Genomic DNA, 23657 nt, shown 5'->3' on the forward strand with positions numbered 1-23657 from the left:
ATGATAGTAGTATGTATATTAATAATAATAATAATTATGATAGTATTATGTATAGTAATAATAATAATAATAATAAATACAATAGTATTATGTATATTAATAATAATAAAAACAATAGTATTATGTATAATAATAATAATAAAAACAATAGTATTATGTATATTAATAATAATAAAAACAATAGTATTATGTATAATAATAATAATGCCCTCTCTGCCATTGTACATAAAGTTTGTCATATATAATAATAGAATTATATTTAATATTATTAATAATATAATAATAAGGCTCTCTCTGTTGTCGTGTCTATGAAGTTTGCGGCGGCGGCGGGTGATAAATCAGGGATGTGTGAAGTGTTTCCCGGGCTGGCCGGCCGCCCGCAGGTCCCGGGCACGATAAGAAAAGAAGAGACGGATTTAATGCGGCGGGCGCTGTGGCCGCTCTAACAAGCTGTTTCGGCTCCCGCACACTTTGGCGCGATGGCTCCACATTACCTATTCAGACACAAGCGACGCGCCGCTGCTTTATGATTTGGCGCTGGTTTGGGGCCCAGCGGGAGGCGCGCCCCCCGACGCAGCCGGCGACGGAATAAACATTTGCTCGTCTTCCCAGCCGAGCAGGTTGTGTGAATGGGGATTGGGCCCTATTACAGGATGACTGATGTGAGGCCAGGCCTGAAGACTTCGGGGGATTCACAATCTGACATGTGAAATACGGAACAGCAGAGACGGTGACACGGGGTCAGGAACCAGCGCTGACATTTTGGATGCCGGCCCAACATTTCTGAGCTAACGTGCTGCTGCTCGGCGCTACAGAAGACTCATTGCTGGGGACAGGACACCTTCCATCCAGACAGAACTACAAGTCCCAGCACACCGACCACACGCATACAGCCCGAGCCGGGTCTGTACAATAAAGAGGACCTGACGCCACATCGCAGGAAAACGCATCAAAACCGCACTGGAATGCACCACAATGCAACAAAAAAACACATCAAAAACACCCCAGAAAAAAAAAAAAAAACATCAAAAAAGAAGAAAAAAGAAACATGCAAAAAGAAAAAAAACACACCAGAAATGTGCCAAAAACGCACATGAAGAAACGCACCAGGGGTCAGTAGGGTATCCCAAGAGTGTGGGAATTATTTTAAACAATTGTAGTGGGCGGAGCCGAAGGGCGGGACTTATGTGGTGACCTGGAGTCTGTAGCAGGCAGGAGGCGGGGCAGCGACACCAAGTCAGCGTATCTTATGTAGCTTTATAGTGCAGAGGGGTGACGGGGGGGTGGGGTGTATTATGGGGTCGGCGGGTCCCAAAAGTGGGGGGGGGGGGAAGTACCTTAAGCCCCTTTCCACCTTTTCGATACATGAGATTCCTTTGTATTTGTAGCCGATTGGCTCGCAGTTGACACATTATGGCGATTTTTTTCATTTTCAAACGCCGTTGCCGGCGGTCTGAATTCCTCAGATCTGAAAATTGTTGAATTTCTCGCCTGCCGGTTAATCAGAACAATTTAAAGGGCCGGGACAGATTTCAGCCAGAAAAACTCAGGCCGGGGGAAGTGGAGTTGATTATCGGTGATTTGTGGCGAGTCGCCGGCGTCCGCCGGGGCCGCCAACACGCGCTCTAATTAGCCGTGTATCTAAACAACCATTTATATTCTACATTAAGACCCTTCGCTCCGGTGCCGACATTCCGGATCCTGACGGGCCGCGTCTGGGGAGCGAGCACAAAAATAATACATTTCCAATTTTTCCGTAAATAAAGCGGCGGATGCGGTCGCTCGCCGTACTTTCAGCCGGCGGCCCTCTAATAGGGCTTTTACGGGTGCGGGCGGCTGTTTGCTCTAATGCGGCACACCGTGTGCGAGGAGGCCATTTTCATTCATTAGAGCCGCCAAAAGCACTTAAAGCACTTTCAGGCCCTGGCGGGAAACGGCCGCGTCGGCGGGGGAAGCGAGACCAAATAACACTGAAGTCCGTCCCCGGGAAAAACCCTCCCCCCCCCCCAAAAAAAAAGAAAAAACAACAAGTGGACAATTCTCCAACATAAGCGTTCTCCAAATTTCAGTTGTCACCACCTGCGCCCCGAGCGCGTTTAACCGCCTCACGCCCGGCGAACGAAAAGGAATAATTGTGTGGATGGAGGAAATGGGAAGTGGATTTGGATACTTTGTGTATAAAAATAAACAGGAAATGGTTCGGATTATTGATAAAGACGAGGGAATGCTGGAACGTCTTGTGATCCGCGCCCAATCCGTGTTCGATGTTCGTGGCGGTTCTTTTTTTTTTTTCACCAAGTTCTTTACTTTATTACTATACATAAAAATTAAAAACAACAGGAAATCGCTCGGATTATTGATAAAAAACGAGGGAAATTTGTAACATCTTGTGATCCGCCAGATCCGCGCCAAATCACAGCGTTCGATGTTCACAAACCTCATTTTTTTCCACCAAGTTTTTTTACTTTATTACTGTTAATAAAATAAATAAAAAATGGGAAACTCCTCGGATTATTGTGTCACTTTGTGGATGGAGAAGTAGAAAACAGGAAATGTACTGTGTGCTTTGTAATATTGGATATTGTCATTCTTTTAATTTTTTGTGTGTGTGTTATATATACACTCAGTGGGGGGAGGGGATTTGTTGATTTGGGGCATTATATATATATATTTTTTTTTTATTTATTTATTTATTTTATTTTTTCTCTGGGGGGTTTTGGTTTGATGTGATCTCTATTTTTCTGCTTTTGTGTGTATTGTGTCAATGTTGTTTTCATCTAAAATAATAAAAAAGATTTGATTCAAAAAAGAAAACGGATTTGGATACTTTTTTGGGTTTTATCGCAATAAACAGGAAATCGATCGGATTTTTGATAAAGACGAGGGAACGTTGTAACATCTTGTGATTCATCCAATCTGCGCCCAATCACAGCGGGGTTTTTTTTTCCTTTATTACCATATATAAAAATAAAAAAAGAACCCAATCACAATTATTTGATGTTTGCGATCTACTAATTTTTTTTTTTCCCACCAAGATTTTTACTTTATTACTACATATAAAAATAAAAAAAAAGAAGAAAACAGGAAATGGATTTGGATACTTTGTGTTGCATCAAAATAAACAGGAAATCGCTCGGATTATTGATAAAGACGAGGGAATGTCATGACGCCTTGTGATCCGCAGCCCAATCACAGCTTCCGTTTTCAGGGCCTCATTTTTTCCACCCCGTTTTTTTACTTTATTCCTATATATAAAAATAAAAAAAGAACAGGAAATCGCTCGGATTATTGATAAAGACGAGGGAATGTTGGAACGTCTTGTGATCCGCCAGATCCGCCTCCAATCACAGCGTTCGATGTTCGAGGCTTGCTCGCTTTTTCCATCAAGTTTTTACTTCATTACGGTTTTAAAAAATAAATGGGAAAAAAAAAAAAGAACTTCTGATCCGCACCCAATCACAATTATTTGATGTTTGCGATCTACTCATTTTTTTTTCCCAACAAGATTTTTACTTTATTACTACATATAAAAAAAAAAAAAAAAAAGGGAAACCCCTCGGATCATTGATTCTTTGTGGATGGAGAAACAGGAAATGGATTTGGATACTTTGTGTTTCATTGCAATAATCAGGAAATCGCTCGGATTATTGATAAAGACGAGGGAATGTGGGAACATCTTGTGATCGGACCAATCTGCGCACAATCACGGCATTCGATGTTCGAAATCTACTCTTTTTTTTTTGCAAAAAACAAGGAAAAGTTTTTCTACTCGTTTTTTTTTTTTCCACCGTGTTTTTTACTTTATTACTACATATAAAAATAACAAAAAGAACAAGCGATCGCTCGGGTTATTCATATTTTGTGGACGGAGAAAGCAGAAGACAGGAAATGGATTTGGATACTTTGTGTTTCATCAAAATAAACAGGAAATCAATTGGATTATTGATAAAGGCGAGGGAATGTTGGAACGTCTTGTGATACGCCAGATCCGCGCCCAATCACAGCGTTCGATGTTTGAGGCATACTCGCTTTTTCCACCAAGTTTTTACTTCATTACTGTTTTAAAAAAAATAATAAAAAATGGGAAACCCCTCGGATCATTGATTCTTTGTGGATGGAGAAACAGAAAACAGGAAACGGATTTGGATACTTTATGTTTCATTGCAACAAACCGGAAATCGCTCGGGATTATTGATAAAGACGAGGGAATGTTGTGACGCCTTGTGATCCGCGCCCAATCACAGCTTCCGTTTTCAGGGCCTCGTTTTTTCCACCACGTTTTTTTACTTTATTCCTATTTATAAAAAAAAAAAAAAGAACAAGAAATCGCTCGGGATTATCAATAAAGACGAGGGAATGTTGGAACATCTTGTGATCTGCGCCAAATTGCAGCGTTCGATGTTTCGGGGCTTTCTTGCTTTTTTCCCCCCAAACATAGTTTTTACTTTATTAGTATATATAAAAAATAAAAACAGAATCCACGCTCGATCGCGGCGTCCAATGATGCCTACTCGTTTTTTTTTTTCCACCAAATCTTTTATTTTACTACGATATATTAAAAAAATATAAAAATAAATAAATAAAACTTCCATATTACGCTCCCTTGTGCTTTTGTCAATAAAATTAGTTTGGAACAAAAAAAAATATAAAAATAAAAACAGGAAACCCCCTCAGATTATTGATATAAATGAGGGGCTTTCGTAACATCTTGCGGTCTGCTCAATCTCCACCCAATCACAGCGTGATTGGATGGAGATTGTAGTAGTCCTTTACTTTACTACTATATATTAAAAAAAAAATTGCACAGGAAATCGCTTGGGTTACTGATAAAGACCGAAGCATTTTGTAGCGTCTCGTGCTCTGCGCCCAATCACAACATCCGAAGTTTGCAGCTTTTTTTTTATTATTTTTTTTCACCCAGTCTTTCACGCAATATAAAAAGAAAAAAAAAAAAAAGACTGCTCGGGTTTTGGTAAAGGCAAAGATATTTTCTTACATCTTTTGATTCGCCATATCGCCGACCAATCACAGCATTTGTCATTTGCAGCATACTCGCGGTCTGTTCTTTTTTTATATCTACATATAAAAAATAATGTGAAAAAACTTCTCATTAGAGGTGGAACAGTAAAAGGTTCCTCCGCTCCAATGAACACTTCACCGCTCACACTATGACGCACGATGGCGGGCATTGCGCTCTTGCATGTTTTGTGTGCATTTATGAGTTGCACTAAGTGGGCCGCCCTTCCAGTGATAAACGCAGCAAAGTAGCTTATATAGCTTTTTGAGTTTGGCGTGTTTTTGATGTATTTGTCAAGCGTCTGTGCCTGAGGTGAAGGGATCCTCGTGGGCGGGACAGTGAGTGATGTGGCAAGCTGACCAAAGTCCTCCCTACCCAGGGCCGGCCCTACTATGGGTCCATGGGACCCAGACCGCACTTTAAGAAGGGCGGCAACAGAAGTGCGCACTGCCCGAGGACCTGAGGCTCCCTCCCTCTAGTGTGCAGCGCCATCCATGCATCATGCTCCGCCCCGCTCTGCAGCAGTAAAAGGAGCAAAGCTGGGGAGCGGAGCGGGGGTGGGGGTTGGGAGCAGCTCTCCTGGGCCTGGAACAGCACAGGCTTCAACAGCAGGAGCACCTGCCACCACTGCAGCGCTGCCACCACATGTTGCATCACTGAGCCGGGATCGGAGCTTAGTTGGTCGGTCGCGGTGAAAAAGAAGGAGGGAGCTTTTATGGTGCAACACAATTCATATATCTGTGAGCTGAGCTGATGTTTTTGGGCATATCTCTGCTGGATTGGACATGTCTCTTTACTGGAGGAGGCATGTCTTTACTGGACTGGGGATGTCGCTTTACTGGACTGGGCATTTCCTTGCTGGACAGGGCATGTCCTTGCTGGACGGGGCATGTCCTTGCTGGACGGGGCATGTCCTTGCTGGACTGGGCATGTCTCTTTTTCTAGACTGGGGATTTCTCTGTTCTGGAGGGGGAATGTCTTTGCTGGAGGGGGCATGTTTTTTATGGAGGGGGCATGTTTTTTTATGGAGGGGGCATGTCTCTTTGCTGGAGGGGGTATGTCTCCTTGCTGGAGGGGTCGTGTCTCTTTGCTGGAGGGGGCATGTCTCTTTTCTGGAGGGAGCATGTCTCTTTTCTGGAGGAGGCATTTCTTTGCTGGACTTGGCATGTCTCTTTGCTGAAGGGGGCATGTATTTCCTGCTTTTTCCGGGAGGGGGCATGTCTTTGCTGGATGGGGGCACGACGTTGCTGGAGGGGGCACGTCTTTGCTGGAGGGGGCACGTCTTTGCTGGAGGGGGCACGTCTTTGCTGGATGGGGGCACGTCTTTGCTGGATGGGGGCACGTCTTTGCTGGATGGGGGCACGTCTTTGCTGGATGGGGGCACGTCTTTGCTGGATGGGGGCACGTCTTTGCTGGATGGGGGCACGTCTTTGCTGGATGGGGGGCACGTCTTTGCTGGATGGGGGCACGTCTTTGCTGGATGGGGGCACGTCTTTGCTGGATGGGGGCACGTCTTTGCTGGATGGGGGCACGTCTTTGCTGGATGGGGGCACGTCTTTGCTGGATGGGGGCACGTCTTTGCTGGATGGGGGCACGTCTTTGCTGGATGGGGGCACGTCTTTGCTGGATGGGGGCACGTCTTTGCTGGATGGGGGCACGTCTTTGCTGGATGGGGGCACGTCTTTGCTGGAGGGGGGCACGTCTTTGCTGGAGGGGGCACGTCTTTGCTGGATGGGGGCACGTCTTTGCTGGATGGGGGCACATCTTTGCTGGATGGGGGCACGTCTTTGCTGGATGGGGGCACGTCTTTGCTGGATGGGGGCACGTCTTTGCTGGATGGGGGCACGTCTTTGCTGGAGGGGGGCACGTCTTTGCTGGAGGGGGGCACGTCTTTGCTGGAGGGGGGCACGTCTTTGCTGGAGGGGGCACATCTTTGCTGGAGGGGGCATGTCTTTGCTGGAGGGGGCATGTCTTTGCTGGAGGGGGCATGTCTTTGCTGGAGGGGGTACGTCTTTGCTGGAGGGGGCACGTCTTTGCTGGAGGGGGAATGTCTTTGCTGGAGGGGGCATGTCTTTGCTGGAGGGGGCATGTCTTTGCTGGAGGGGGCACGTCTTTGCTGGAGGGGGCACGTCTTTGCTGGAGGGGGAATGTCTTTGCTGGAGGGGGCACGTCTTTGCTGGAGGGGGCATGTCTTTGCTGGAGGGGGCACGTCTTTGCTGGAGGGGGAATGTCTTTGCTGGAGGGGGCATGTCTTTGCTGGAGGGGGCACGTCTTTGCTGGAGGGGGCACGTCTTTGCTGGAGGGGGCACGTCTTTGCTGGAGGGGGCACGTCTTTGCTGGAGGGGGCACGTCTTTGCTGGAGGGGGCATGTCTTTGCTGGAGGGGGCATGTCTTTGCTGGAGGGGGCACGTCTTTGCTGGAGGGGGCACGTCTTTGCTGGAGGGGGAATGTCTTTGCTGGAGGGGGCACGTCTTTGCTGGAGGGGGCACGTCTTTGCTGGAGGGGGCACGTCTTTGCTGGAGGGGGCATGTCTTTGCTGGAGGGGGCATGTTTCTTTTCTGGAGGAGGCATTTCTTTGCTGGACGGGGCATGCCTTTGCTGGAGGGGGCACATCATTGCTGGAGGAGCCATTTCTTTGCTGGACGGTGTATATCTCTTTTCTTTATGGAAATGTCTCTTTGCTAAATGGGCGTGTTTTTTTTTTCTTGTGGGGGGGGCAGAATTTAATTCTTGGACCCAGGCAGCACAATGGGCCAGTCCTGTCTCTACCCGCCAGTTCAGTGGGCGGATCCCGTGATTTTAGAATATTATTAGTAATAGGTGTATCTGACCAATCTTGGGAGTAGAAGAGGTGGAGTCAGTAATCCTAATATGATCGATCATAGCGGGATCAATATTGACCGGCAATTCGACCAAAACAGAACCATCGCTGATGATCACACAGTGAGGCGGTGAGAAGAAATGAACTCCTCCGCAGTCTATGTTACAGACATTGTCCAGCATGCTGGAGAATTTCACCCCCTGTGTGTGCGTGTGGGAAAAATAAAAATGTAAACATTTAATCTGCTAAAGAACTACAAGTAGCAGCAAACCCCAGCAGTGCGTATGCAGAAAAAGAGGTTGGGACTCAAATCCAAGTCGCTAAAATATACAAAACCTGCAATATTGTTTTATTATTACAGTCACTGGCTCCTGACAATGCCGATTGGCTGGTCGTCTCCGGCTGCAATTATTTACGGGTCACCAGCCCGGGACAAGCATGCAGCAAGTGAAGGCAGAGCTCTTTATCTGCACTCTGGGTGTGGGGTCATAGACAGACGAACATCTAAATACACAAATCAAATACATATTTAGGAGCGGTTTTACCTGTCCATGCGGTCCCGAGATTTACACAGCACTGCCCTGACCTGATTTTTTTTTCTCTGCTGCAGCTAAGCAACACTTACAGGTCTCGTCTCTCCCCCAGACAGTAAAAGGAGAATCAGCAGACTGATGAACTTATCTCTCTGCTCTCTCCACCTATCAGCAGGCTCCGTGCACAGCAGCACATCCGATTGGCTCCTTGTGATGTCTCTCCCTGCCCCAGTCTGAGCTCTGCTGTGCAGAGACTGCTGACACCAGTACACATTCAGGTGACACTGCTTGTATCCAGTATAGAATGTCTTCTCTGCGCCGAGTTCATCTTTTAACAATTTGCCTTTCCATGTTTGCTACTCAGAATCACTTGGAATCGGGCGCGAGCGAGAAATGCAGCGGCACGCAGCGGTCTGACATTTATTGCTGTGACTGCAGATTTCGGGACAGCCCGGTGTCACCGACCAGGAGGAGGCGCTGAGATCTGTGGATCCCCCGGTACCGGCACAGCGGGCGGGTGATCAGATGCCAGGTCTGCCGCAGACCGGAGCCCTCCCTCGGCCTCTGGCACTTAAAGGGTTTTACGAAACGGTGCCAGGTGACACGCTGCTCCGGCTCGTCACGCCAACTGTTCCATGAACCCGGCCTGGCATCTCCTCTGAAGGGAACCACTAGAGCACCCACCCAATTAGAGGCGAGATGAGTGCCGAGCTGGCAGCAGTTTGGCAACAAAAGATCTTTCCGGGGAATGACGGATGCGGCTGTCACGGGTCGTGGCTCCGCTTCGCAGACATCTCTGCCAAACACCGGAGCGATCCCCGCAGAGTCCTCCGACGTTCACCCTTTAGCGGCAGATCGATCGCCTGACCGCGGGTCACCTTTACACCCGTCGCCGAGGTCTCCCCCGGAAACACAAAAGCCGCCGATTGGTAAATATCACTTTGTGCCCCAACCTTTCCCGGCTTCCGCCGTCTCCTCCCCGAGAAAACCCTTTCAGATCTCAGAAATGTCAAAAGGAGGAAAATGGTATCGATTATCTTCATCAAAGAGACCTCTTACCCGCCGGCGGTCATCAGCGCAGAGAGACGACCGCATCAAAGGAACAAAAACTGCACAATGGAGATGAAACAACAGAGCGGGCGAGAATATTAGAGTCTGAGATACAGAAAGAGCCGCCCGCCACCAATACAGGCGCATATATATATATATATAGATAGATGGATAGATAGATAGATAGATAGATAGATAGATAGATAGATAGATAGATAGATAGATAGATAGATAGATAGATAGATGGATAGATAGATGGATAGATAGATAGATATAGATGGGACCAGTAGTGATACAGAGAGAAGGACTGTTACAAAAAATGGGGATAGATTGATGATCTGATTTTGATGCAGGCACTGTTTGGCCAACAATTTTCCATCCAGCTTCTTTGATTTTCCAATCAAAAGATGCTGGGTGGGGGAGGGGAACAACAGGGACCACTCACAAAGCGGGTTCATACATTGTATTGCCAGGATAAGATGTCTGTTCACCGCGTGACATGACGACATCACAGTTGTCTGTACACCAAGCTACTTGGATGATGCCATATCTCTGCTCCCACTCTTCCAGAGAGAGGTTCATCGTTTGCGAGGGTGTTGTGTACCCAGGTTGGTTTGGGTGTCAGGTACCTAGGTTGGGTTGTGTGTAGGGTACCAAGAGTGGATTGGGTGTAGGGTAGCCAGGCCGAGTTGGATGTAGGATACCTAGGTTGGATGTAGGGTGCGCAGACTGGGTAAGGTGTAGGGTACCCAGGTTGGATTGGGTGTAGGGTACCCAGGTTGGGTTGGGTGTAGGGTACTCATGTTGGGTGTAGGGTACTCAGGTTGGGTTGGGTGTATGGTGCCCAGGTGAGTTTGGGTATAGGGTACTCAGGATAGGTTGGATGTAGGGCAGTGAGGTTGTTTTTTGTTGGGCGTAGCATACCCAGTTGGGTTAATTTGGGTATAGGTTTGCCAGGTTGGGTTGGGAGTAGGGTTCCTTGGTTGGGTGTATAGTACCTGGGTTGGTTTGGGTTAGCTAGAGGGTACCTGCATTGGTTGTAGAGTACCCAAGTTGAGTTGGCTGCAGGGTCTCCAGGTTGGGCGTAGGGTACCCAGGTTGGGTGTAGAGCACCCAGCTTGGGTTTGTTGGTATCCAAGTTGGATTAATTTGGGTGCAAGGTAGGCAGGTTGGGTTGAGTGTAGAGTATCCAGGTTGGGTTGCATGTAGGGTACCCGGATTGGGTGTAGAGTACCCAGGTTGAGTTGAGTTGGGTGTACGGTAGCCGTGTTGAGTTGGGTGTAGGGTAGCCATATTGAGTTGGGTGTAGGGTACCCAGGTTGAGTTGGGTGTAGGGTACCCAGGTTGGGTTGAGTGTAGGGTACCCAGGTTGGGTTGAGTGTAGGGTACCCAGGTTGGGTTGAGTGTAGGGTACCCAGGTTGGGTTGAGTGTAGGGTACCCAGGTTGGGTTGAGTGTAGGGTAGCCATGCTGAGTGTAGGGTACCTGTTGCACTTATTAACAACCAGGAAATAGATAAGATGCTGTACTGGATGTATTTTGGAATTTCATCCTATCTTAGTTGCCGTTCAGACCGGAGTCAGGCAAAGTTTCCGTCCTCTGCCATGTGTCCGCGGCACACATTGATAGACGGAATTTGTTGGGAACACTTTATTATATTGAGAAGTATCTGGAAGGAGTCTCATCGTCTGATTCTCACCGGTGGATCCTCCGAGATAAAAATTACATTTTAATTCTCAGTAATGATGTCAATCTGTTATCTCTGCCACAGATACATTATTTATTGATCAGCGGAGCGCCCGGGGGTACTTATCAAAAGCATGCGGCGGGCGTGGAACTCTGGCGGTGCGATGAACAGGAAACGGGGCCGGCTGGAGCTTTATTATTAAAGAGAGATGAAAACAGCTGCACATTATGCCGCGGCACTCGCAGCAGCCTTTCCAAACAGACGTTCCCCGCAAGACGAGCGCCACTTGACCGCATAAACTGCTGCAGCATCCATATTTCACCAGCTGGGCACAATCCCCCCCGGGCACAAACCTGTTGGTTTTGACCTTCTCAATCACGGACCCTCAAATTGACTTCTCATTAGCCGCTTCACTCCCCTGACCCACCGGGACCTCTTACTTACTCCGTGAATTTGAGGATTGGGGGATGGGATTCATTTTATTTAATTCTGGCCAAGATCCCGACCCAAGGCTGGAGGACTACAAGTCCCAGCATGGGCTGTTGAGCATAAATCCAGGAGAAATCACAACACATGGTTCTTGTAAGAAAAAGGTTCCCGATAAACCTGCTTAGCCATTGCTTGGCCAGGTACTTCTGAAAATGTTAGTTGACTGGCTGTCATGCCCAACTTTCCCAACCTGCACACTTGTTGCAAGAAGGTGACTCAGGAACAATTGAAGCCAGAGGATCAGGATGGGAGTCAGAAGGAGGTCAGCATTGGCAGACCCCGAGTTTCTCTGATGACAGGTTTATATTCAGTAACAGTGATATTAGAACTAACTGACACCTAATCAGTATGGGTTCAGTTAGGAGTCAGGTACTTGGGTTGGATGTAGGACACCAAGGTTGGGTTGGGTTGGGTTGGGTGTAAAGTACCCTCTTTGGTTTGGTTTGGGTTGGGTATAGGGTACTCAGGATAGGTTTAGGACACCAAGGTTGGGTTGGGTTGGGTATAAGGTACTCAGGTTGGGTTGGGTGTAAAGTACCCTCTTTGGTTTGGTTTGGATTGAGTATAGGGTACTCAGGATAGTTTGGATGTAGGGTATTGAGCTTGGTTTTGGTTGAGTGTAGGGTACCTGGGTTGAGTTAATGTGGGTGTAGGGTACCCAGGTTGACAGAAAGAAGTGAATTGTTAGGGACTTTAAATGAATTTATGGTCTGGTAAGACCACGTATTCCATCCCTTGGGACTTAAATTGAAATTATAGCCTGTTAAGGTCATACATTTCCATCCCTGATCCCATGATCAAAAGGGGCAGAGCAGAGGGGTGGGACTTTAAATGAAGCCTGTGGTTTGCAAGAAAAATGAATAGGTGAACAAGGTAAAAGTTTAGTCAATGCATGCCATATTGTACAAATAGTAATATCGAATAGAAACACATGAATTGATAAAATAGTAATACAATACAAAGATAATACTTAGATATCACAAATTATGGCAGACAAAAGGTTCACCAAAAGCAATTTTGTAGCAGAATCATCATATCTGATAAAACTTGCAAGGCCTATGGCCTCATTGATCCTGAGATGGATGTTAACAATGGATTCAATTGCATATGTAGGTATAGATGGACATATGACAAAAAGGCAGCTCTACGCGTTTCGTGGTTGAGTCGAGTAGGGAGTAGGGTTCCAAAGCTGGGTTAGGTTAATTGGGTGTAGGGTTTCCAGGTTGGGTGTAGGGTACCCAGAAAAGGTAGGAGTAGGGTATTGAGGTTGGTTTTGGTTTGATGTAGGTTGGGTTGTTTTGGGTGTAGGATTGCCAGATTGGGTTGAGTGTAGGGTATCCAGGATCGGTTGGATGTAGGGTATTGAGGTTGGTTTTGGTGTTAAGGTATCCTGGTTGGGCTAATTTGGGTGTAGGGTTTCCAAGCTGGGTTTAGTGTAGTGTACCCAGGATAGGTTGGATGTAGGATATTGAGGTTGGTTTTGGTTTGGTGTAGGGTACCCAGGTTGGGTTTATTTGGGTGTAGGGTCCCAGGTTGGGTTGAGTCGGGAGTAGGGTTTCCAGACTGGGTTGGGTGTAGGGTACCCAGGATGGTTGAATGTAGGGTATTGTGGCTGATTTTGGTTGGGTGTAGGGTCCCAGGTTGGGTTGGGAGCCTGGATCCAAGGTTGGGGCGGGTGTAGGGTATACAGGATAGGTTGAATGTAGGGTGCTGAGGTTGGTGTTGGTTAGGTGTAGGGTCCCAGGTTGGGTTAATTTGGGTGTACCGTTCCCAGGCTGGGTTGAGTTGGAAGTTGGGGGTTCCCAGGCTGGTTGGGTGTAGGGTCCCAAGGTGGGTTAATTTGGATGTAGGGTCCTAGGTTGTGTTGGAAGCAGGGTTCCCAGGCTGGTTCGGGTGTAGGGTACCCAGGATAGGTTGAATGTAGGGTATTGAGGTTGATTTTAGTTGGGTGTAGGGTCCCAGGTTGGGTTGGGTGCAGGGTACCAAGGAGGTTGAATTTAGGGCATTGAGGTTGGTTTTGGTTGGGTCCCAAGGTGGGTTAATTGGAGTGTGTGGTCACAGGTTGGGTTGAGTTGGGAGAAGGGTTCCCAGGCTGGGTTTGGGTATAGGGTACCCAGGATGGGTTGGGTGCAGGGTACACAGGATAGGTTGACTGTAGGGTACTGAGGTTGGTTTGGGTTGGTTGTATCGTCCCAGGTTGGGTTAATTTGGGTGTACAGTACCCAGGCTGGGTTAAGTTGGGGGTTTCTCAGGCTGGGTTGGGTCTATGGTAACTGACATCTCCATTAATATCGTCCCTGCAGACAAAATAAATCTTACAATAAACAAGGGGAACTCCGCTGATTTCAGACTGGTGGTCAGCCGGAAGGTCTATGTGGCGATCGGTGTGAATCTCTCAGCACTGACTCAGCTTCCCCTCTCATTCCTATGTACCGGCTCTGCACACCATCTGATAAATAAAGCTTCTATCTTCTGTTCGGTGCCAACAGATAAGTCATCTCAGGAAATTCGCAGAAGGTGACAGAAATCACAAAAGGCGCAGATGGCGCTATGATAAGGTCAGAGGTGAAGGAGTCCGGATCTAGAAGTGTTCACAGGCCGGTCACTGAGTGCAAGTTTAATCTGGTTATAATTTCCCTTCCCTGCCCCCCCCCCCCCATCAACACTTTTCAATAAAATAAAATCTATTTTCTACCTTATTTTATTCCAAGTCCTAATCTCTGAGCGTGTCTATGCACTACAGGCAGATCATGGCTGGTGGGGGGGAGGGGGGGCTGTACATGGCTTCCTGACAACATCACAGCCCCCGGCCTCAGTATTCCTCTATAGAGCCTCCTGCCATTACATTATCATTAACTGCAATACTGTACGCCTGCTGCGCCCCCCCCCCTCTACTCCGACCATTGTCTGTCCTCTCTCCAACAAACGGCATTTCACATCCATACAGCCCCTCCCCCCATGGGGGGGTTTCCGACTCCTTATTAGCCTCAGACCCCCCATCGCGCCATTGACGCTCTGCCTGTGGGGCGACCTGCTCTCATAAAGCCCACGAGCGCCTCAGATGTGATACAGAAACGATCGTCTATTGAATAGCGACGTCCAAACACAATACACATTATTGATCATTCTCGAACAATCTGTAAAATTTTAATTCCTGGATTCCGCTAACTATGATTACGAATGCGGAATCCCGCGATCCGGCCGGGGACCCTCCAAATACTCTACTGGGTTCAGCACAGCGACTGCCGCGGCATGTGCAAATATTTTATCCCATTTAATACTAATAGTTTTAAAAAAAATCAAATTTTTTGCACATTTCAATACTTTATTCATTCGTTGCGTCACACAAGACATCATCTCCGGAAATTGTTGCACTTTCACCTTCGTATATTTGTGGCATAACTTTCCCTTCCCTGACAATCATGCAAGATATAATGGAGGCGATTGGATGTAATGGGGGCGATTGGATGTAATGGAGGCGGGTGGATGTAATGGAGGCGATTGGATGTAAAGGGGGCGATTGGATGTAATGGGGGCGGGGGGATGTAATGGAGGCGGGGGGATGTAATGGAGGCGGGGGGATGTAATGGAGGCGGGGGGATGCAATGGAGGCGGGGGGATGTAATGGAGGCGATTGGATGTAATGGGGGCGATTGGATGTAATGGAGGCGGGTGGATGTAATGGGGGCGGGTGGATGTAATGGGGGCGGGTGGATGTAATGGGGGCGGGTGGAATGTAATGGAGGCGATTGGATGTAATGGGGGCGATTGGATGTAATGGAGGCGGGTGGATGTAATGGGGGCGGGTGGATGTAATGGGGGCGGGTGGATGTAATGGGGGCGGGTGGATGTAATGGGGGCGCGTGGATGTAATGGGGGCGCGTGGATGTAATGGAGGCGGGTGGATGTAATGGAGGCGGGTGGGGCGATTGGATGTAATGGGGGGGCGGGTGGATGTAATGGGGGCGGGTGGATATAAAGGGGGCGGGTGGATATAAAGGGGGCGGGTGGATGTAAAGGGGGCGGGTGGATGTAAAGGGGGCGGGTGGATGTAAAGGGGGCGGGTGGATGTGCACATGTGCGTTCATGGACAGCCGAGGTCAATGCTCTGAGAGTGCGCTTGCTGCTCGTGAACAAAGTTTGGTCTCCAGCAGGATTGGCTGAGATAACAAATTACAAAGGTCACCTGATCATGCATTCTGTCCTACTTGGATTGAAAAGGGGTAGAAGGTAGAGGGTAGTCCAGTATTGACTGGGAAGTGGGGGGGGGGGGGGGGGTTAGAAAGTAGAGGGTAGTCCCACTTGGACTGAGAAGTTGGGGGTAGAAGGTAGTTCTGCTTGGACTGAGAAGTGGGGGGTAGAAATTAGAGGGTAGTTCTGCTTGGACTGAAGTGGGGAGGTAGAAAGTAGAAAGTAGGGGGTAGTTCTGCTTGGACTTAGAAGGGGGGGGGGTAGAAAGTAGAGGGTAGTTCTGCTTGGACTGAGAAGTGGGGGGGGGTAGAGGGTAGTTCTGCTTGGACTGAGAAGTGGGGGGAGGTAGAGGGTAGTTCTGCTTGGACTGAGAAGTGGGGGGGGGGGTAGAGGGTAGTTTTGCTTGGACTGAGAAGTGGGGGGGGTAGAGGGTAGTTCTGCTTGGACTGAGAAGTGGGGGGGTAGAAATTAGAGGGTAGTTCTGCTTGGACTGAAGTGGGGAGGTAGAAAGTAGAAAGTAGGGGGTAGTTCTGCTTGGACTTAGAAGGGGGGGGGGGTAGAAAGTAGAGGGTAGTTCTGCTTGGACTTAGAAGTGGGGGGGGGTAGAGGGTAGTTCTGCTTGGACTGAGAAGTGGGGGGGGGGTACAGGGTAGTTCTGCTTGGACTGAGAAGTGGGGGGGGGGGGTAGAGGGTAGTTTTGCTTGGACTGAGAAGTGGGGGGGGGGTAGAGGGTAGTTCTGCTTGGACTGAGAAGTGGGGGGGGGGGGTAGAGGGTAGTTCTGCTTGGGCCGAGAAGTGGGGGGGGGGTAGAAAGTAGAGTAGTCCCCCTTGTCCTGAAATGATAAGAAATGTGTGGGGGCGGGGAGGACGCGTGGCTCCGCCTCCGCTCTCCTCATCTAGAACTTTGTAACAATGTACAACAATCACTTCCTGGCGAGAATCTGAGGGTCACATGACCCGCCGCGGCGCCCGGATCTACTGTCAGCAGCATCTGGTCAGCGTCACCGTCCGAGCCGAATTGTTTCGTGGTCGATTTCTATTTTTTTTTTTTTGGAAACATACAAACTGCTATTGATGGGAGGGAGGCGCCAGTGCGGTGCCAGGGCGCTCGCCGCTGCCAGCCTGCGACATACATTTCCAGCTGTTGTTATCTGAGCCGCGCTCCCTAAACAAGCGCCTGTCAGGGGTTAACCGTCTCCGGTATCGTACAGCTGGACGCGGGCTGTGCACATCGGCCGCGCCAACCGCCGCCACAAAACGGCAGATAAGAGTCGATCGGCTGCCCAGAGCCGCGCCAGGCGCCCCCCCCACCCCCCCACCCCAACGCTCAGCCTACAAGACGGAATGTTCCGCCATGCCAACCCAACACATGTCGGTCATCCTGGTGTTTCCAGGAGGCGTTGCCATGGTAACCAGGCGCTGTAATCCCCGCCCCCGGCCATTGGCGCGCTCACCCTCTTGTTCCGTCCTCGTCATTTCCTCCAGTTTCTTCTGTTTCAGGGTGTCCACCACGTCGGCCAGGCTGCCTTTGCGTCTCTCTGGCGTCCCGAAATTAACACTGGTCATCAGATCGCTGCGATCGCGAGCTCCTTCGTCAGGCTTGTGTGGTGAGGTAGACGTGGTTCGGAAGGAATAGAGGGAGCGCAGTTTATTGCTGTCTGAGTCCTGCCAAGACAAAAATAATTTAAAAAAATCGCCGTTAGCATACGAGCGCCGCAAACAGACGCACAATCCTTCAACAACCTAACAACGCACAGGGCAACACTGGAGGCGTTATATCACTATTACCATAACCAGCATTTACCTTCTTCCCAGTCTGAGCTCTGACTGCTGTCACCAGGGTCAGGACAAGGGGTGGGCAGGAGGGGACAGCTGCCCCTCGGGGCACTATGGTATCATGTGGGGAGGGGAGGGGCACCTCAAGGAGATTGGGTTTGTGTTGGGAGGGGGAATTTGAGTGGTGTCAGGGGGTAAGAATTGTTCTAGGAGGAGAAATTAGGGGGGGGGGGGGTAGGAATGGTGATTTGATGGGAACGGTGATGTGTTGGGGGGGAGGGGGATTTGTGGTAGGAGGGGGAATTTGGGGGGTGGGAGAGGATAAGAATTGTTCTAGGAGCGGAAATTTGGGGGGTGTGTGGTAAGGATGGTGATTTGATGGGATCTGGGTTGGGAGGGGAGGTTAAGGAGGATCTGTGATAGGAGGGGGAATTTCGGGGGTAAGAGGTAATATGGTAGATGGGGGGGGGGGTCTGTGCTAGGAAAATTTCAGCTGGGGGGGATTTGTGCTTGGAGGGGTTTTTTTTTTGAGGGGAAGATTTGGAGACAGAGAAGATTTGTGCTGGGAGGGGGGACTGAGGGGTGGATTTCTGCTGGGAGGGGGGATTCGGAGAGGGTGGGGAGAGGATTTGTGCTGGGAGGTGGGATTGAGGGGTGAATGTCTGCCGGGAGGGGGAATGAGAGATGAATTTCTGCTGGGAGGGGGGGATTGAGGGTGAATATGTGCTGGGGGGGGGTTTGGAGAGGGTGAGCAGAGGATTTGTGCTATGAGGGGGGATTTGAGGAGTAAAGGATTTATGCTAGGAGGGGGATTTTTTTTGTGGGGAAGATTTGGAGAGAGAGAAGATTTGTGCTGGCAGGGGGTGGGGGGAGGGTTTCAGCAGGGGAGCAGATTTGTTGCTGACACATAATGCTCATATCTCTTTGGGGGGGAGGGGGTGCAGCTTGGCATGCTGGCCCCGGGCTCTAAGTGACCTTGTCCTGGCACTGGGAGGGGGGCAGATGCTCTGTCTAGATTTCATTGCTGCCCGTGTCCCCATTTAGGGGATTCCCCTTCACTTCCTGTCTGGACAGGAAATGATGAGAAATGTCTCCAACATGGAAGCAGACAAACACACAAATATTGATTGGAGGGGGTCACTGAAAATGTTATCGATGATCTCTCTGCCTCTCTGAGTGACACCTGCACCCATTTCCTGTATGGGGGGTCACAGGGACAGGAAGTGAGGGGAAATCTCCACAACTGGATCACAGACAGAAATAAAAACTCAACTGAAATTTTTAAAGCTTATATTACCCCTCCCCCCCCTCCGATATACAGAAATAAAACCTTTCCATTCTCATTACATATCATTACGGATGATGTCATCACCGGGTCTCTGCGCTTCTCTATACAATGCGGGCAGATTGTGGCTGGTGGGAGGAGCCGGCAGGGGGCGGTACATCGCTTCCTGATAACATCCCACCCCCGCCCTCATTACTCCTCCCCAGAGCCCTCAGCCCTGAAACAGTGGGCGGACTCGTGGGAGGAGTTATGCAAATATCAGTCTGTAGGAGTGGGTGTTCTTAGGCAGGCTACATTTGCATACAGACCACCCTAGGTAACACCTAAAGGGAGGGGAGGGGGACCCATACATAAGTAGGGGGAACACACCCCACCCAACTAGTTGTTGTGGGGTCCAAAATATAACCCCCCCCCCCCCCCCCCGAATGTCCAAATCCCCAGTCAGTGTCCCCGCTGCCACAGTCACCCAATCAGAGCTGACGGCATTCACCGCTGCCCGCTGTTCTCAGTGCCAGAATTTGTTGCTAGGACCACCGATGTCCTAGCAACCAATCATGTTTGCCCCTCCCCCAGGCCCCTGGTATTCAGAGGAGGAGGAATCTCCTCCTCCAAACCTATACGGTGCCAGTGCCCAACCTTCACCGGTTCCTGATGTGAGCGATGGGGTCTTCACAATACTCCCCCTATTCTCTTACACCTCTCCTTACCCCGCTCTGCCCTTCCCTTCTAACTCTGGGGACCCTGATGCAAGGGGGGGGGGGGAGACACTTTGGGGATCCTAATGAAAGGGGACTCTGGGGACCCTGATGTAAGGGGTACTATGGATCTTTGATGTAAAGATAAACGCTGGGGACACCAATTTAAGGAGAAGGGACTCTTGGGACCTTGATGTAAGGGTGGACTCTCAGAACCCTGATTTAAGTAGAGGGGACTCTTGGGACCCCCGATGTAAGGGACGATGACTCTGGGGAACAGATTTAAGGAGAGGGGACTCTTGGGACGTCGATATAAGGGGATGATAACTCTGGGGACCCATATTTAAGAAGAGGGACTCTTGGGACCCCGATGTAAGGGGACGATGACTCTGGGGACCCAGATTTAAGGAGAGGGGACTCTTGGGACCCTGATGTAAGGGGGCGATGACTCTGGGAGCACTGATGAAAGGAGAAGGGATTCCTGGGACCCCGATGTAAGGGGACAATGACTCTGGGGACCCAGGTTTAAGGAGAGGGGACTCTTGGGACCCCCGATGTAAGGGGACGATGACTCTGGGGAACAGATTTAAGGAGAGGGGACTCTTGGGACGTCGATATAAGGGGATGATAACTCTGGGGACCCATATTTAAGAAGAGGGACTCTTGGGACCCCGATGTAAGGGGACGATGACTCTGGGGACCCAGATTTAAGGAGAGGGGACTCTTGGGACCCTGATGTAAGGGGGCGATGACTCTGGGAGCACTGATGAAAGGAGAAGGGACTCTTGGGACCCCGATGTAAGGGGACAATGACTCTGGTGACCCCAATTTAAGTAGAGGGGACTCTTGGGACCCCGATGTAAGGGGACAATGACTCTGGGGACCCAGATTTAAGGAGAGGGGACTCTTGGGACCCCGATGTAAGGAACTTTGGGGACCCTAATGAAAGTAAACTCTGATGTAAAGGGGTCAGGCCCAGGCCTAAATCTGTGTGAGGGGCCCCAAAATTTCTGCTGCCTGCCCAAACAAACATGTTGCTGAACCTCCATGAGCGAAAGGGGCGGGGCCAGTGACAGGTTGAGGAGGGCTGGATGACGCCGGATGCCTTCCAGGCAGGAACCGCGATGACCTCACAATGTGCAGTGAAATCAGAGTAAGCCCCGTCAGTGCAGGCGAGGAGCAACAATTGGCGCAGTGGGCGGGATGAGGAGGATATAAAATGAAGGGGGGGAGGGGCAGAGTTCAGATTTAAAATAACAGATAAAAGTCGGCCGCAGAATTGTACAACCAATAAAAAATACAAAATACAAAAGAAGGAATCCGGCAGATCGCACACCCAAAACCGGCGCCGTCAGCGTTAAAATCGGCGCGCAGGGCGGGTTGCAGGATTTGGGGGCTCCTCCAACCCCCCGAGCGCTGTCCCCCCCGTCCGCGCTCGCTCTGTTTTGCAGTGGCAAGTGTTTCATGAGGACCCCAGAGAATGTTGGAGTGTTTGATGTAGAGCGCTATGCAAATCAGCCAACTTTGATCACTTACATACACCATCAATTAAGAAGGACGAGAGAAAAAAAAGATCAAATTAAAAGCGTCTTCTGCTGCTAATAGTCGTCTCTCTCCAAGAAATCCGCCATTAGATTGGAAATGATAATCCGCTTTTGTGTGGCGCCTTCCCATGAATATTAAGCGCCAACTTTTCTTTTTTTTTTTCCCCCCTCTTATTAATGCTTTTATCCCAAAATATAAATGTTTGAAGAATGGTGACGGATCTGAAGAAGAAGAAGCGCGATATTTACTTTTTTTTTTTTGCGCCGTGTATGTAAAAAGCGGGGCCGGCCGTCCCGGGAATTGTAGGCGGATGAGGCGCGGGAGGCGCCACGTAAGGGAAGAGGGGGTCGTTTACACAACGGAGTACGAATTGATCATCTAATTGGCCGAACAAATTACATCGGATGAATCAAAGCCGAACATCGGAACGCGTTTGTTTTTCCCGGATTTCGGTGATTATTTTCCTGCAGATTCACAAAGGGATGCGAAACGTATCGAGGCGTTCCGGAGCCGAGCGCAGTCTGGGGGAGGGGGGTGTGTATATTTTAGGCTGTGGCACCAAATCTTAGAGAACGCATTCAGGACACCGGGAAGAGGCGATTTAGTTCTAGGGGGAGGTGATGGGAAACTGTCACACTACTCTTCACTTTACTAACCCAACTGCTTTCCTCCCTTCCTGGAGTTCCCGCCCACCTTGGGGTGTCTTTGGCACATTCTCTGTATTATAAAATAAATTATAAACCCAACAGGGATGGTGGGAACCCCTCAAAATGGGCACAGCGGGCGTACAGACCCAGGAACTCAGCACAGGGATGGTGGGAACCCCTCATAATGGGCACAGTGGGTGTACAGACCCGGGAACTCAGCACAGGGATGGTGGGAACCCCTCATAATGGGCACAGCGGGCGTACAGACCCGGGAACTCAGCACAGGGATGGTGGGAACCCCTCATAATGGGCACAGCGGGTGTACAGACCCGGGAACTCAGCACAGGGATGGTGGGAACCCCTCATAATGGGCACAGCGGGTGTACAGACCTGGGAACTCAGCACAGGGATGGTGGGAACCCCTCATAATGGGCACAGCGGGTGTACAGACCCGGGAACTCAGCACAAGGATGGTGGGAACCCCTCATAATGGGCACAGCGGGTGTACAGACCCGGGAACTCAGCACAGGGATGGTGGGAACCCCTCATAATGGGCACAGCGGGTGTACAGACCCAGGAACTCAGCACAGGGATGGTGGGAACCCCTCATAATGGGCACAGCGGGCGTACAGACCCGGGCACTCGGCACAGGGATGGTGGGAACCCCTCATAATGGGCACAGCGGGTGTACAGACCCGGGAACTCAGCACAGAGATGGTGGGAACCCCTCATAATGGGCACAGCGGGTGTACAGACCCGGGAACTCAGCATAGAGATGGTGGGAACCCCTCATAATGGGCACAGCGGGTGTACAGACCCGGGAACTCAGCACAGTGATGGTGGGAACCCCTCATAATGGGCACAGCGGGTGTACAGACCCGGGAACTCAGCACAGAGATGGTGGGAACCCCTCATAATGGGCACAGCGGGTGTACAGACCCGGGAACTCAGCACAGAGATGGTGGGAACCCCTCATAATGGGCACAGCGGGTGTACAGACCCGGGAACTCAGCACAGGGATGGTGGGAACCCCTCATAATGGGCACAGCGGGCGTACAGACCCGGGAACTCAGCACAGGGATGGTGGGAACCCCTCATAATGGGCACAGCGGGTGTACAGACCCGAGAACTCAGCACAGGGATGGTGGGAACCCCTCATAATGGGCACAGCGGGTGTACAGACCCGGGAACTCAGCACAGGGATGGTGGGAACCCCTCATAATGGGCACAGCGGGTGTACAGACCCGGGAACTCAGCACAGGAATGGTGAGAACCCCTCATAATGGGCACAGCGGGTATACAGACCCGGGAACTCAGCACAGGGATGGTGGGAACCCCTCATAATGGGCACAGCGGGTGTACAGACCCGGGAACTCAGCACAGGGATGGTGGGAACCCCTCATAATGGGCACAGCGGGTATACAGACCCGGGAACTCAGCACAGGGATGGTGGGAACCCCTCATAATGGAGGGTCAGAGGCGGATCACGGGGGGCGGGAATGATTTCTCCATGAACCTTGCAGTGCTGGGAGCGAGCGTCTGCTGAAGTGAAATGCGTGTTTCTGTGTGCGTTGGGAAAGTGCGCAGTTTGGACGCGTTCCTGGCGGTATGAACCCGCCTCAGATCCGGTCGCAATCAGAATTAGAATGCACATTTTATCGCACAAACGCCCAGAAACTCGCACTGCGGAGCAGCGGGTTACCATTCTTTTTGACTTGCCTCACAATGCAGTAACACAACGCACTGCAGGGCGTGTAACACAACATGAATGTGAACAATTGGCGCGTTGCGATGCAGCAGGTGCGGCATCTTTGTCACGTTGCGGCCCGTCTTCAATGAATTGGCTTCTTCATGCAACGCACATGAAAGGCGCAGTGACGCGTGCGTTAATGGATCGGGCTCTCACCGTCTATGAAGGGGTT

At 50.0% G+C, this 23657-nt stretch overlaps 1 protein-coding gene across 1 annotated transcript in view; it reads right to left on the reverse strand.

Moving 5' to 3' along the window:
• The window catches only part of SOX6 (SRY-box transcription factor 6), a 416902-nt gene that overhangs the window by 241027 nt on the left and 152218 nt on the right, over positions 1-23657 (reverse strand). The window contains 1 exon segment of the mRNA XM_077453685.1: positions 17242-17452. Coding sequence (XP_077309811.1) covers positions 17242-17452 — 211 coding nt within the window.

The sequence above is a fragment of the Lithobates pipiens genome, unplaced genomic scaffold (genome assembly GCF_037356315.1).
Source record: "Lithobates pipiens isolate NorthernLeopardFrog02 unplaced genomic scaffold, aLitPip1_a1.2 Scaffold_24, whole genome shotgun sequence".
Taxonomy (NCBI): domain Eukaryota; kingdom Metazoa; phylum Chordata; class Amphibia; order Anura; family Ranidae; genus Lithobates; species Lithobates pipiens.